The sequence below is a fragment of the Hypoxylon trugodes genome, assembly GCF_022578975.1.
Source record: "Hypoxylon trugodes strain CBS 135444 unplaced genomic scaffold F4822scaffold_5, whole genome shotgun sequence".
NCBI lineage: Eukaryota > Fungi > Ascomycota > Sordariomycetes > Xylariales > Hypoxylaceae > Hypoxylon > Hypoxylon trugodes.
The window spans coordinates 2619899-2634756 of NW_026250020.1; the positions used below are offsets into that span (position 1 = coordinate 2619899).

Genomic DNA, 14858 nt, shown 5'->3' on the forward strand with positions numbered 1-14858 from the left:
TTTTAGTGTTGAACTTAAAGAAGTTAGTGTACTTATTTATTTGAGTTGGGGATCGGGGTCCCCAAGATTTTTATCAATATGTTCGTTCCGAAGAACTTAATGATTGACTTATCTAACTAGGTGCCGTTTTGGACCATCAACGCCGTATTTTATTAAAAGAGTAGGTAGTCATTCGGATATCTTTTCAAGCAGTTACTTACGCACGGCGGCAAGTCGACAGACGAACACAGTCGATATTCGATATTTGTACGATTATATATATTTAATTAGGAGCAACATGGAAGGAAATAATTGGTGCAATATCGGCGGCAGGAGGTCAATGTTACTTGTCGTATATTTATACGTGTGGTAAGTAGTTGTGTAACCACCATCAAGGTGTAGTCTGGTCTTCGATGAACAATCCATGTACCCAGGTGCCTAGATCGCAAATACATATATGTAGATGGAAGATACGTCATGTATCATATAGGTAAGGTTCCCTGTTTGTCTCTTTCCTAAGCTTCATTGTAACAATTTCTCTCAAAGTGAGAATTCGCGGAAGTTGCGAGGCCGAAGATAATATTTTCTCTTATACTTAGTTCGCACTCATCGAGAAGCTTGGTGCGACACATCTAAGTGTAGTATCAATGTTAGACAGATTCGGTAAAACGAAGGATGGAGCGCATTAGGGATAGGAGGGAGGTACACTTCTTATATAAATGATAGTACATATACGTACCTAAATACATGCATAGATGATGTAGCTCTGAAATCTGGTGTCGTGCAGAGTTGGCGGGTGCATGGGTACTTTGTTAGGTACACTTTCAGCTGCTTGCAGCAATGACTTCCAGGATTGGAAGTTGCGCAGATATGGGACTGGAAAGTGTAGATCCAATCATGAGCAGGAACTTTATTCAGTGGAGCTGTTTCCTAATCTTATCTTAGCTCTGAGTCAATGTTCAGGTGCCCGCCATTCATACTGTACAAAGGTGTGTTGCACTTCATCCATTCATCACCACCAGATTATTTTCAAAGATCGCATTCCACACAGCGCAACGTTCCTACTTCGCGCACCCTTTGTCTTCCGTATGCCGGCTTCCATACTAACCCTTCGTACACCCAAGCAAATGAATGGTTCTTGTTCCTAACAATGGACCGTCCTCGACGAGCCTTACGGAGCAATCCGTCCCGAGCTGCCAAAGTGAAGAGACCGGTGCGCGAGACACGATCAACAGTAGCATATTTCAGTTCGCCGCCCTCCTCCTCCGATGACGACCTTGACGATGACTCCTCGGATAGCGACCACTCCCTAATACAGAGCACATACTCTGCTAAACGAAAGCGAAAGAACGATAACGACGACTACTCGCCCCGTCTCAGCAAGGTCACCCGTAGATCAACCCGAAATTCAACTCGTGATGTTGCGCAATCACCGTCGCGGACTGCTCGCACCACCCGCACCACACATGCTATTCATACACCGAGTTCGACTGCGGACACACCTATTTCTACGTCCACAGATACTCCTACCGTCTTCCCTCCCTGGTCTACACTGCCATACCATGTTCTAAAGTGTCTTTTCGACCAAGTCGCTGCACCTATTCGCGATCCCTCATCACGTCGCGAGGATGTCTATGAGGCCGTCAACGATCTGATGTCCGCTGCACGAACTTGCAAGTCCTTCTGCGAGCCCGCACTAGCAAATCTATACAAATGCCCCCCGTTCTACCACCCATGGCGCTATACTAAGGATCCCTTTACGTCTTTCAGTCAATTTCTCGACGCTCTGAATATGTGCCCGGATATAACCATCATCAAGTATCGACCGAAAGTCGAGAATCTCCAGATCGAAGTAGGCTCAACTTTGACGCAAAAATTCAACGCGAATTACCTAGCTTTACGAAATGTGATCCCGAACCTCCCTAGACTGTCTTGCCTAGAGTTGTACCACGAGTTTGATGAGCCGCCCTACCGTAAACTCGATGAGACCATTCGGTTCAAATGCGAAAAAGACGATTTAGTTGAAGCTCTAGGGGGAAATAGAGCCGACGACAAAACTGTGCGTATAGAACTGACGAGTTGGCGCTGGAACTCTAGACTCATGTCTCAGAAGTCTCTTCCTCTAGACAAACTGGAAGGTTTCCATATGAACCCTAGTTTTGCAAGTCTGCGCAAGATCGCCTTTGTGAATTATCAGGATGCGTCTTGGAGACTGCCGGCAAGGCTCCATGCTAGTGAAGAGGTGCAGAGAAAGAGCCAAGCTTACATGGCTCAACTTGCTAGTTGCATTTCAGCATTGCCGAAGCTTGAACATCTCATCTTAGAGACGTCTACGTTGGTCAACGGCGCATTACTGAATCGACTCCCGAATTCGCTCAAGCACCTTGAACTCATCAACTGTTGGGAACTAATAGCTAGCGATCTTACTAGCTTTTTGCTTTCGCATGGTAGTCAACTACAAAGCCTTACCATAAATCATTGCCAATCGTTGAGTCTGTCCTTCCTGCCTGTCTTGCGGGCGGGTTGCCCGAAACTGGAGCATTTGTATATGGATTTATCGTATTACAAACACCACGAGCATTATGCTGACAACAAACCCGAATATGAGACACTTCTCGCGGAAGATGAGGTACCAACATGGCCTTCTTCAATCCAGTCCATTGAAATCTTCCACATGCGAAAGTGGGGTCGAAAGGCAGCAGAGGCGTTCTTTGGAAGCTTGGTGCAAAGTGCGCCTGACCTCCCCCATCTTCGCCGTCTTGCCTTCAGGGTCGCGCTGGATATAAGCTGGCGCCAACGACAAGAGCTTCGGGAGTTCTGGGTTGACAAGATGGTAGGGGTCTTTAAGAGAAGGGCAGCAACACCGAAAAATGCCAAGACGCTCCGTCCGCACCCCACTGAACCCCGCCAACAGGTTCAACAGGAATCGAGAGTGAAACCCAATTCACCTGCGGCGTTGCCAAGCCGGCGAAGTACGCGAATAGCTAACATCTCACCTGCCCTAACTTCATCGGAAGGTGAGACGGCTTATGCCAAAACGACCTACGTTAGCAAGGCTCAACTTGTGAAGGCATCGGCCATTAGCAAAGAACTTAAGCGACTCAGAGGAAGCGGATTGCTCCTCAAAGAACAAGACGCCGACGACGAAGATAGCGAAGATGAACTTGCCGCCGACCACTCTGACGCAAGCCAACTGGATCGCAGGGTTCGAAAAATCTCAAAGTATCTCCCTGATGGCGGCGAATTTATCCATGGCATGTGCGATGTGGTAGACATCCAGGTTGATAACCATCGACCTATGGAAAGGCGTTTCGACATGGACGATTTCTTGGATGAATCGGAAGATTCAGACCCTGAGTGGGACGGTGGGGATGTTGATGTTTTTGATTAAAAGACGTCCCTTTCAAAGATGGAATGGACAAAGCTCCATCCTCTATATCATTTACAAAAGCATGATTTGCATGATTAATATGAGGCTTGCATGGAACGGTTACAATTAAGGGTTTTCGGCGTTGGTGGGGTCGGGGTCGATGGCTTTTCGACATAAGGAGTTTGATTCGGAGAGTATCCAATCCCAAATTGGTGGAAGGGATAGAGTATTCTTTATACTTTGCATTGCTAGATGGAAAGGTGCATCTTCAGAATCTGAATCCTACCCTCGAAAAGAAAGCGCATAATAGTTGTTCATAGATACTCCGGCGCAGACGCACATAATGCGATTTGATTTACTTGCATCAATACGGTCTTATGGATGGTTGCTTTGTGATATTTGATGGATTATTGGCTTGTTTATGTGAATACTCTCAGCGACATTTTCGAGGATTTGGGCTTTTATGACTTTTCCCACATCCTGTATATCTTGGCCAAAATTTGATGATATTTCTGCCAAAAGATCTATTGTGGTACACTATACAGTCGGTGTAACGAGATAAAGGGGTTACACGTTGATTAGGTAATCTTATACTGAAGCTTGACGAAGAGGATCCATTATTGCAACATTCGAAGTAATACTAATTGAAAATAGAATTATCATTAATTTTTCGAGTATTTATTTACAGGCAACCTCAATTATAATAAGACTACTATGTATCGTCGACGGCTGTGATACCAGTCTTGATGTGTTTCTTGCCTCCCGACTCCCAAGGGTGTTTCGGGCACCCTTTAAATCCCAGAACAGACGCATTTTCCATTAATAACCCATTTTCACCGATACATTCCTCTTCCTTCCTAAACTGGCGCAATCGCTGCCTGGAAAGTACCTGAACCTCGACCTCCCCAGTCGTAGCGCAACGAAAAACATAAGCATGCGACTTATCCATCGACGGCGCACACAACGGATCATCAAACGGATTCCCCTCCGCCCGCGAAATCTGGACTCGCATCGGTATCGTCCAATACGGTTTAATAAGCGGACACCGGCGATACGTATCCACAGGCGCGGGCACGGACGCGGTATCCACCAACTTAGCATGATCCGCGTCGTTATCGTCTTTGCGAATCAGCACTACTTCCTCGAGCCCGGAAAGCGCTTTTCGCCAGTTTCCGATGTGACTTAGGATTTCCCAGCATATTAACGGACGCACACACATTAACCCGAGGGAGCGAAGTGGTTGCGAGCTCTCAGGGCATATTACTAGCCAGAGCAGGAATTTGTCGACGCAGAGTCGATCATGCGAGAAGTTGAACCATATCACGCGCCCTTTGTTGACTTTTAGGTCCGTGGTGGGCACTGGGAAGGCTAGTTCGTAATGCCCGATTCTTTGCGCTTCGGCGCGGGACTCTTGGCATATGTGGAAGATGACTGGGGCGCGGGTGTGCCGTTGGATGTCCACGGAGACGTTCCGTGGACCTGGGAGGGAGTACTCCCAGATGAGACTTCGAAGTTCTAGAGGTAGATCGTTGAAACCAGTCATTGCTTCGGTTTCTAGGTGTTTCGGATTATTTAGGATTATTTTGATTTTGAAGTTTAGAATCTTAAGAGGGAATTTATAGAATATGGCAACAAAACTTTTCGGAAATATGCGAAATGTTAGATTCAGAGATTTAGATAGTAGCCTATAGCAAACAGCTTGACATGAGAGATCATCTCCGTTATATCCGGTTTAGTCGGGAATATGCGTGTAAGATAGTCAAGCAACAAGAGTCTATATCATGTGGTGGGGCTTCGAGAAGCAGTTGGAGAGTGAGATATCATTGTGGCTATAGAGATGGTTGAAGATGATTTGATCCTCAAGTTGTTGGTCCTTGGTGTCATTTATATGGGCAAAGACTTGGCCTTAAGTGGGCACGGTCATACCCCTATCTTTTGTTTCACCGCCCATGTTGGCGACACCGCTCCTTAGTTCGAGATACAAGGAAGAGTTATGAGGAAAACAAAAGAGAACAGGGTACCTATCAATGATTAAGCAGTTTGAGATTACTTCACTCTTGACTCATCAAATTCTGCTAGCTAGACCAAATCTTGCCCAACCTCTGCGCCCTATAGATTTTTCGAGCTAGGCCCCTGCACGGTTTGAAACAACAAACTCGACAGAGTAAGAAAATGAATTGTCTGTTTAGAACATGTGTATCGTCTTGGCTGAATGAAACACTGATGATAAAAGTTAGTATTTTATTTCTTATAATAGAAGAGGCTGAGTGGGAAGGCAAGAAAGGAATTCGGGCTATAACATACTGGAGGGCATCAAGTCCTTATTATCATCTAGACTTTCCATCGCTGTCTGCATATGGGTCGGGAACTTCTTGAGCACATCGGCAGCGAGATTCTTCTGTAAGCGATCCGCACGCCACTGGTAGAACTGCTGGACGAGACCAGCTCCAGCCATAGTTAATGCCATTCCGCCGATATCTTTTATGGTATCTGAGAAACCGGCGTCGCTGTCTTCGTCGTCGGAATCTTCTTCGGCACCTTCCTCCTGGCCACTCATTCCGGTCTCCTTGGCTACTCTCTTGAAGATGTTCTGGCCCATTTCCGTCTTGAAGTTGCCCCAGTCTCTGCTTTCCATCAATTTCTGTAGGATGGTACAGAGCCTATTCTTCTTTTGCATCACTATAAGGTGTCTTAGTTAGTAAATACATCACAAAGGAAGGGGAATTCATTGATTCTATGGGGTACGGGATAGGGGGATAAATAGGACTGCGTTGCACTTACTATAGTACTCCCAATACTTCAGGAGACCCATTTCAGGAGCCGCATTGTGGAAGTCAATCTCGTCAGTTGCGATTCGATGCCCGTAGAAGTCCCGCCCGGTGCCCCCTAATTCTAGGTGACACAAGAACCACTTCGCACCCGGAACACCAGAGAATCGGGCAAGAACCCATTCGCCCGCGACCTCCGCCAAGTTTGATTCTTGAACGAAGCCAATCATTCTGCTCACTCTAGCGCCTTCTGTTTTGGCTTTCTCAAGACCCGGGTCTTCTGGATCGTTGGTATTATTTTCCGTCGGCTCGGATGTGTTGATAGTTTTGACAGTTCTTTGCCAGACATTTTCCATAGGCAGTGTTGCGCCGTGTTTTTCCTTAACCGCTTCATCGCCGTTTGTTTCTTTGCTGTCATCCGAGGTTTCTTCATCGTCCTTCCCGTTAAGGACTTTACTCTCAACTGATTGGACAATGTCAAGCTCCTTTTCGAGGATGTACTTTGGACAGGCGAAGCTAACCATGACCCCTGTAATATTGTTAGTTATTGATTTATAATAGGAAATTTTGATTGCAATTGCCGCAAAGAGGTAACACTCTTTGGAGGGTTGTTGTGATGAAGATATACTTACTAGCAAAACCAGTACTAATAATACACCATCCAGTAATCTTCTGGTTTGGGCTGACCGCGAGTTTTATCTGTCTGCGAAGCTTCTCAGGCTGTGCCATTGAAACAACAACTCGTTGAACATCGAACAGGCCCTCGATCCCCGAATTTTTGATGATTATAGGATTAGGTGAGATCATCGTGTCAATCTCCTCCGACTTTATTTCCGGTCTTGAAAATTCTCGCGTTGGAATATCTGCTAGTACTTTCTCCAATTCGGGTGGTAGTACAGGTGAGGGTTTGGGTTTATTTTCCCCATCACCATCGTTCTGGATTCCCTCATCTACGACCTTAATACTTCCAATGTAGGATAAGACTTGTTCATCCAAGGAATGTTTTGATGTATCCGAGACCATTAATGACGGCGTTGGAGGACCCGACGGTAAGCTAACGGCATCTGGCTCGTTGATTGGTGTCCCGGATCTCGGCGTCTGGCTCGACTGAGAATTTCCTGAGTCCTTTCTCCCGAAACTTTTGAGTGATGGTGCCTTGAAGCCTCCAATTCCTCGACTAGAAGACTTTGGCGGGGCTGCCTCGGGTTCGGTCTTTTTACGACCAAAGCTTGGAGTCTTGAAGGGTGTTATATCCTTGGGCAAGGAAGGAGTTTTGATTTGGGACGAGAGAGAGCTGAATGGAGAAAATGATGGACTAGTTTGGTTGGGGGCCGATTCCTTGGTCGGGGTTCCGGATTTGGCTGCAGAAGGTGGATCAAGAGATGGTTTATTATCAAACGCCGTTTCAACATATTTGAGAATTTTCCCGATGTTGGTAATATGCGGCTTCAGCAGCTCGAACTTAGTCCTCTTAACGACTCGGAGGATCTCCTTCACCCATAGAAGGGGAATGTTTTGCTTCTGCTGCTCCTTAACAAACATGATAGTGTCCAGAAGCATGCCAGAAATAGCGAGGAAGTCCGACATAACTTCGTAGCGCTCGAGTTGGAGAATATGTGCCAGTTTCTGGTCTTTTCTTTTCTTGCGATTTGCATCTTTGCCAAATTTGTATGCTTCCGGCGAGAATGGGTATAGAGATCTTCCCCTAACAGGGCTTCCGTATTGCCTTCCAGTCCAATTGAAAACAGAAACATCGTTTGATGAAATGATGACCTCGTCCAATAGCCGAGAGAGAGCTTTCGTTAGACCTTCAGCGGGGAAAGTGGGATACTTCACACCAAGCATACCCATTAAACAGTATGCGCGATCGGTCGTGACGGTAGCGTCTCTCCCACAGACTAGAGACATTGCTTTGTGGGTTGAAAATTGACTCCGAACAAGTCCTTTCTGCCAAAGGTCAAGCCCAGGTAAATTTCCGAAATCCGCGATATAACTCCTATCATCAAGAATCGGGCGCTCTATGAGGCTGACTAAGCATCGGATAAGGGTGTTGATTGCATATCTCGCTCGTTCTGCCAATGAATAGGCTTGGGAATTCAGTAGGTATGGCTGGAGGACCCTCAAGATGTTATCCAGTAGCCGCTTTCCATTACTGGTTTCTCCTGTGTCGGCCGTCAAGCTTGAAACAACTATGTGGACGGATTGAGCAATTTGAGATATTGCTGTGTCTATAGCTATGTCCGACGGGATTCGAAGATCTAGGATCTCAAGCATAGCGATCAATTTTTGTGCGGCACTAATGTCGTCTCTATTTTGATCATGGCGGCGGAGGCGATACTGCTTTGAGTTAGTTGTGGTCTTCGTTTACTCTATGGAGACGGAAATATTGGCATATAAGGAGTGTGAAGAAAGATTATGTATACATACCTGAATACCGCTCGCATCGAGAACGCTAGTTAGAGATTCTATGGTTTTCTCATCTCCAAGTGCCGGGGAATATGGGTTATTGGCGTCGATGTTGGTGTAAAGAGAAACAAATGGGCATAGAAAGTACCATGGGCCAAGATATTCCACTGGCCGACTGAGAAGTTTCCAAGAAGAATTGACATAAAAGGTCGCCTTGCTCATAACAAGTTCCTGAAGTGTCCAAGCTCGAGTAGACCATTCTGGTTTATGGGCGATGATATCTGCGTAACTCGTGATATTTGATGGCGGGGTGGGGTCAAGGGATTTTATGACACGCCAATCTGCCAGTGAATCGCTAGGCACGCCCCTATTGGTGTCTAGGTGTACTAAACAGAACTCGGCATTCTTGTACCACTCTCCCATAGCAGAGATACTCCTGGCGTATTCGCCACTATCGGCTCTGTTAATGCAACAAGAGTCGATCCATAGGTACCGTTTTTCAGTCCGTGGAAATGGATTAGTGTCAAATATCTCCTTAGATCGTTCAATCGCTTGGTCAACCTTGGTCATGGACTTTCTTTGCTGAATGAGCCCTATCAAATCCTCAACGGCCTCCCGAATGTGACCATGGCGCTCGAAAAATTTGACGTTGTCAGCTCCTTCGGACTGTCTCCGATTTTCCTCTAAGAGAGTTTTCTCGGCGTTTGCCACGTCGATGTCTGATTGTTTCTGTTCGCTGCCGTCCCTGTCTGCATTCATTACTTCCTTAGCCTTGTCTTCGTCGAGACCGATATCTTCAAAGAATTGTTTGAAGACATCATCTTCCATGGCTTCGGCATGGCGGGCGGCTAGGGCTATTGCGAGCCTATTCTTAGCCCTTTGAAGCCCGCCCCGGCCATCATCCCCTCTTTCAAGAGCTTGGACCTTGACCCGTCGCGACAGCAACTCTTCGACAATAATACCGCTGTCGCCAATTCCGAGTTCAGGTAATATGTTATTCTCTCGTGCCAATTTCTCGATTCGCTTTTCTTGCTCGGTAATGTCTAAGTCGCACTGGTTTTTGATTGTGTCGATGTCATTTAGCTTGTCGATGGGAGCATGTGTCTTATCGCTCAAAGATCCGTTGGCTCCGGCAGCTGCTAAGGCGCGATTAAAGGCTTTAGCTTTGGCGTCGGTTATATACTTATAACTGATTTCAACACCTTTCCAGCTGTGCGAGAGGATGCAGTATTGGCTTCGAGGGCCAATATCAGGATAGTCGATGAGATGTTTGGTATCAAGGTCGATCATGCGGATCGGGTATCGGCCCTCTTGACCACCCGGATCTGCAACTGCCGTCGAGTACGATGGATCCAACAACCCGACATCTTCAAGGCCTATAGTAGTCGAGATTCCTTTAGAGTAACGGCCGTCGTCGTCGTAGAAAGTGGGCTTGAATTCAGGTACCAGCCAGACATTTAACATGGCCCGTACTTTGTCTGGATCCTTGCCGACAGCAATCTCGAAAGCCGCTGTCGACTTAGTCTTCAAGTCGACAGCTCTTGCCGTGACATATTCGGCTGTTGCCTTTGACATCGTTGTCTCCGGAAGAAATTTATTGATGAGCTAACTACAGAACCTTAGGCCCTGACGTTGTGGTGGTTTGCTTCGGTACTGGTTGTGTTCAGAGATCTCAACTCGCCTCACTGAAAAGATATACCCGCGATTTTAAGCCGCGGCGCACGGAATGAATACCAGTAGAGCGAGAATTGGGGAGGCTCAGCGACAGATCATATTGTCTCCTCATAGACATGCACCTTTCCCCAGGCGGATTTTCCTCGTAATGCCATTCAGCTTGGGGCCTGCATTATTGGTGTGATGTAGGCTAGCATAGGCAGTGATGCCCAAGGATAATCTCTTTCAGCTCTGCGACGCTTCATTATCCTTCCCTTGTTAAGGCTATATTGCAGATATTATCACTATAACTCGGCGACGAGCAAGGTATTTTCGAGATAATAATTCGTAGGATACGAGCAAATCAAGTCCAGGGCCTTATTGTTTAACATTTAGTTGGCTCGTAGGATATATTAGAAGCGATGTGGCAGCTGTATTCGGCGACCTAGCATTGATTTAGTGCCTAGGATTAGTGGTTGCCCAGTGTGCTGAGCGGAAGGATGCTACAGCGCGTCGACCACTTGCCTAAGTTAGACATTCAGCTGCCAATATTTCGTTAATTCCCCCAATTTATTGCGGCTGAAAAGCTAGGGGTCAATTTACTTCGGTTAGTCTTGCCGTAGAGAAACACGAATAGGAAATGCGGTACATCTAGCCTTAGATCATGGCTAGGTATGTATCTCAGGTAGTTAATCAAGGGGGTTTCCTTCACTGCGGGTTGACATCGTCTGAGGCTGCGATAGTATTTCAACTCAAGGCGAAAAAAAATAGACTCGTTGCAGAAACCCAAATGGCGTCTTACCATCGCGTATTGAAAGTGTTCGACCGGACCATTCGAGATAAATCCTTAGAATGCGATTGGTATGTTTGTTGCCAAATTCACATGGTCTTGTTATTCTTTGTTTTTTTGTCTTCTAACAAAATTAATTTAGCGACATCCATCCATGGGAGGTTCTGATTAACGGCGAAAGATGGGCCGGGAAAGTACGGCTCATTGGCTTCGTCGATGTTTTCTTCCTCATGTGTTACTCGGCGGACGCTCGTTTTGAGAAAGGAATAATCATCTATAGTAAGTTGATCCCCCCAGTTCGACGACTCTCTCCAAATCATAAATACTTAATGGCGATACTTAACTGAAACCAGAGGACGATGAGGTCATCAGAGACACCTTGAAGAGTGCGAACGTAGACGCTTCGCAAATTAAATTGGATGTCGTCAATGCAAAGGAGATGAAGGACGATAGCAACCGTATGTGAAGGCTCTTTTTACCTTTCATAAATTCGAGCGTCGCAAACTAATAGTCTCGAAAGTGCTCCCGAAATACTTCGGCTTCACTAGCCAACCGCTCGACTATCTCATCATCGGTCTTGGGCACGAGGTCGGATTGAATACGGAATACCCAAGCTCTTCCTTAATCAAGTACGAGATCAAGATTTTGAAGAGCAAGAACAAAGTTATGAAAAGTGAGTACCAAGACCCCGTTACGCCACCTCATACCACGAGCCGGGGCTCGGGAGGGTAGCTGCATGGACAGGGCCCTACCCGGGTACCGACAGACCTAGAAGATAGGTACTGACAATATCTCAGAACGTGTCAGGCGCGCTGTAACACAGCACAGTCTAATGGACCTAATGCATGATGCGATTCGCCTCGGGGTGATAACACACGCTGAGATGACAGCGCAGCTCTTAGGGAACTTCTATGTCGGAAGTGCGACAGATGATGCTATACGCAAATATATGGACACGCTGGGCTCTGCTAGTCGACCAAATAGCATTGCATTGTCGAACGAGAGATCCTGATTTATGAAATGAAGATATTCCTAGGTTGTAAACAATGAATTAAGAGATGCTCTGGGTTAGACGTATAGCGCACATCCGAGCGATTTTCGCAAATCATTGTAGAAGGAGAGGTTAAAGCATGAGAGGTATTAGAAGGTTAAATGAAATTGCTCCTAGCTTAAGCCAAAGAAATAGCGCTTACACTAATAGCTAACCCCCCTATTAGTACCTCTATAGTTGAATCAGCTCCCCATTAAATAACTTGGCTATACTGGTTACGTGCACGTTTTAGTGAACAGGGGTGATGTCAGCGAGGCCCGAATTGATGACGTAGGGATTCCTCGAATACTGAAAACAGGCAACTTGACTTTAAATTTTATTAATTAATGATTTTATTGTTTATTTCTTCTATGATCTACTTGATAGTGTAGTTAAATTCACATAAAAATGGCGTCGATGTTTAAAAAAGCAGGCTCTTTCTTAGGTGGTAATGAGGACGAAACCAAGAAGCAAGATGAGGAGGGCGAGTCGCTAACGACAGTGCTGGAAACGGATGAAGACCGCAGCGCTCTCACTATTCTCGTTTCTAACATTACTGAACTTATGCGCAAGCAAGTCGTTGATACTTTTGATCCCAAACTCACAGGTTCCCAAGACGACCAACTAACGGACGATAATGGCGAGCCCATTAACCTTGAGAAGCTGGGCGAGGATGAACGTAGCAAGGAATTGCAGAAGCTACTCGAGAAACAGAAAGCTGAATTAACCAAACTTGAAAAAGAAGTCAGTGAAGAGAAAATGGTTGCATTGAAGACAAGTGCGTTAGGGTTCTTCGACGACTGGAGGGATAGCATCGTTCTCCGCATTGGTGAAATCGTCAACTCAAGGAAAACGGCTGAAAATCAATCAAAACAGGCAAAACCCGAACTTGTGCGCCAGGATACTGAACCCGCCTTAGAAGGGATCGAGAAAAACGAGCATGAAGATATCATCGCAGAAACGCTCCTGAAGCTATATGCCCCTGTTGAGACCCCGCTACGTGGGTTGGCCAAGGAGAAAAGGGTACTGATACTGCACTCGGTGTTTCTTCTAACACTGAGTTTGGAGCACTATAATGCGCACTCGCGAACCCTGCTGTTGTACCTAACCACGAGCCTGGGGCTTTCAGCTACAGTGCTGTCAGAGGACGAAAAGAAAGTCGCCAGGGGCCTCCTAGACGCAGCTGAAAAGATGTCGGCGGAAGAGGAGACCAAGAAAAGGGCCGAGGAAAACCGCACTTCTCGCCGCTGGAAGATGGGTGTAGCTGGAGTCGCAGGTGCTGCACTTATTGGCATTACGGGTGGTCTAGCAGCCCCATTCTTAGCTGCTGGCGTCGGCACCGTTCTGGGAGGTATTGGTCTCGGGGCTACCGCTACGGCAGGATACTTGGGTGCGTTAGCCGGTAGTGGTGTCCTCGTCGGTGGCTTATTTGGTGCTTATGGCGCAAAGATGACAAGCAAAGCCAGTGAGTATCCCCTATTACTCCACGTCTAGTCGCTATTTCAGGGCTGCTAGCATTGTCTGGAGGATTCAAACCCCTAAAAGCCCTGTAAATTTGGATATTTACGCTAATCGTTACAGTGGAACAATATACTAGAGACGTAGAGGACTTCGCTTTTGTTCCCATTCAGAAGTTAGGGGAAAGCGAAACCGAAGCACGCCGGTTACGGGTTGCTATCGGTATATCTGGTTGGTTAGGAGATAAGGACGAAGTAGTTAAGCCTTGGAAGTGCATTGGGTCAGGGCAGGAAACATTTGCTCTTCGCTTCGAACTTGAGGCGTTGATGAACCTTGGAAATGCGCTCACTACTTTGGTGACTTCAGCTGCTTGGTCGTATGCTAAATCTGAGATTATTAAGCGAACTGTCTTCGCTGCTCTGAGCGCTGGTTTATGGCCATTAGGCCTACTGGTACGTACGAATTGCTTTTTTTCTCCCCTGTAACATGGTGCATACATGCCTATTATCCCCACCTAGGTAACTTCCTACGAAAATAATAGAGCGTCCATTAGAAGGAAAATGTATAGGCTTCTTACAGTTACTAACGCACCTGTAGAAAGCAAGCCACATCATTGATAACCCCTGGAGCATCGCCAACCAGCGTGCCCAGAAAGCCGGGGAAGTACTCGCCGATGCCCTAATCAACAAAGCCCAGGGCGAGCGGCCAGTCACACTTGTCGGGTACTCACTAGGCGCTAAAGTCATTTATGTCTGCCTACAGCAACTCGCTGAGCGAAAAGCCTTCGGTCTGATTGAGAACGCTATAATGTTGGGTGCACCCACCCCAAGTAATTCTGCTGACTGGCGTCGCATCCGTTCAGTGGTTACTGGTAGAGTCGTCAACGCCTACAGCACCAACGACTACATCCTTGCTTTTTTATACAGAAGCAGTAGCATTCAATTCGGTGTTGCGGGTTTAAATTCAGTGGTCAATGTTAAAGGTGTTGAAAATATTGAAGTCGGTGATTTGGTAAAAGGGCATACTTTATACCGTCATGCGACGGCTCCTATCCTCAAGCGCATTGGCTTTGAGGATATCGATTTGCAGGAAATTGGACATGAAGAGCAGAAATTAGCGGAGCAAGAGAAGAAGGAAGAGGAACAGCGTGAGGCAGCTGAGAACGGCGCTAAAGAGTCTGGCGTTACGAGTCAATCCGCAGTAGCTGATGAAGAAGTCCACAAGATGGAACAGGAAGTCGAACAGAAGAATAAATCTAGCTAAACCATCATAGACACAAGGCGAGGAGAGGACTACAATATTAGTCAAATTATAGGCCCCAATAGCAGTGTATGGGGGCTGAGAATACCTACCTAGGTCCAAGTAATGAGATTATTACTAAGAATATTAATAATCGTCGTCACC

At 46.5% G+C, this 14858-nt stretch overlaps 5 protein-coding genes across 5 annotated transcripts; 3 read left to right on the forward strand and 2 right to left on the reverse strand.

Moving 5' to 3' along the window:
* Window positions 1-957: 957 nt before the first annotated feature.
* Window positions 958-3715, forward strand: F4822DRAFT_263307 (uncharacterized protein). Its single transcript, XM_051454608.1, has one exon. The coding sequence runs from the start codon at window positions 1130-1132 to the stop codon at window positions 3368-3370; it is 2241 nt and encodes a 746-aa protein (XP_051314726.1). The 5' UTR covers window positions 958-1129; the 3' UTR covers window positions 3371-3715.
* On the reverse strand, window positions 3716-5362 carry F4822DRAFT_263329 (uncharacterized protein). The gene has a single exon (XM_051454610.1). It carries the CDS (start codon window positions 4890-4892, stop codon window positions 4062-4064), a length of 831 nt encoding a protein of 276 aa, XP_051314727.1. The 5' UTR covers window positions 4893-5362; the 3' UTR covers window positions 3716-4061.
* Window positions 4969-10469, reverse strand: F4822DRAFT_263314 (uncharacterized protein). The gene is made up of 5 exons (XM_051454609.1): window positions 8545-10469; window positions 6750-8454; window positions 6131-6646; window positions 5654-6028; window positions 4969-5569 (listed from the first exon to the last, which is right to left on the reverse strand). Exons 1-5 carry the CDS (start codon window positions 10096-10098, stop codon window positions 5535-5537), a joined length of 4185 nt encoding a protein of 1394 aa, XP_051314728.1. The 5' UTR covers window positions 10099-10469; the 3' UTR covers window positions 4969-5534.
* A 497-nt stretch (window positions 10470-10966) lies between these two features.
* Window positions 10967-11978, forward strand: F4822DRAFT_429571 (uncharacterized protein; the record flags this gene model as incomplete). Its single annotated transcript, XM_051461126.1, has 5 exons — window positions 10967-11037; window positions 11109-11245; window positions 11320-11424; window positions 11487-11639; window positions 11764-11978. The coding sequence occupies 5 exons, from the start codon at window positions 10967-10969 to the stop codon at window positions 11976-11978; spliced, it is 681 nt and encodes a 226-aa protein (XP_051314729.1).
* A 394-nt stretch (window positions 11979-12372) lies between these two features.
* On the forward strand, window positions 12373-14846 carry F4822DRAFT_404477 (DUF726-domain-containing protein). The gene is made up of 3 exons (XM_051458206.1): window positions 12373-13461; window positions 13578-13906; window positions 14052-14846. Exons 1-3 carry the CDS (start codon window positions 12405-12407, stop codon window positions 14715-14717), a joined length of 2052 nt encoding a protein of 683 aa, XP_051314730.1. The 5' UTR covers window positions 12373-12404; the 3' UTR covers window positions 14718-14846.
* Window positions 14847-14858: the final 12 nt, after the last annotated feature.

Excerpts from the sequence above, each read along its gene's own strand:
- F4822DRAFT_263307 (XM_051454608.1), top strand. The coding sequence starts at position 1,130 with ATGGACCGTCCTCGACGAGCCTTACGGAGCAATCCGTCCCGAGCTGCC.
- F4822DRAFT_263329 (XM_051454610.1), bottom strand. The coding sequence starts at position 4,892 with ATGACTGGTTTCAACGATCTACCTCTAGAACTTCGAAGTCTCATCTGG.
- F4822DRAFT_263314 (XM_051454609.1), bottom strand. The coding sequence starts at position 10,098 with ATGTCAAAGGCAACAGCCGAATATGTCACGGCAAGAGCTGTCGACTTG. Across the intron at positions 8,455-8,544 it reads TCGATGCGAGCGGTATTCAG|TATCGCCTCCGCCGCCATGA; the intron begins GTATGTATACAT and ends AACTCAAAGCAG. Across the intron at positions 5,570-5,653 it reads TAAGGACTTGATGCCCTCCA|TGTTTCATTCAGCCAAGACG; the intron begins GTATGTTATAGC and ends TTTTATCATCAG.
- F4822DRAFT_404477 (XM_051458206.1), top strand. The coding sequence starts at position 12,405 with ATGGCGTCGATGTTTAAAAAAGCAGGCTCTTTCTTAGGTGGTAATGAG. Across the intron at positions 13,462-13,577 it reads AAAGATGACAAGCAAAGCCA|TGGAACAATATACTAGAGAC; the intron begins GTGAGTATCCCC and ends TAATCGTTACAG. Across the intron at positions 13,907-14,051 it reads TATGGCCATTAGGCCTACTG|AAAGCAAGCCACATCATTGA; the intron begins GTACGTACGAAT and ends ACGCACCTGTAG.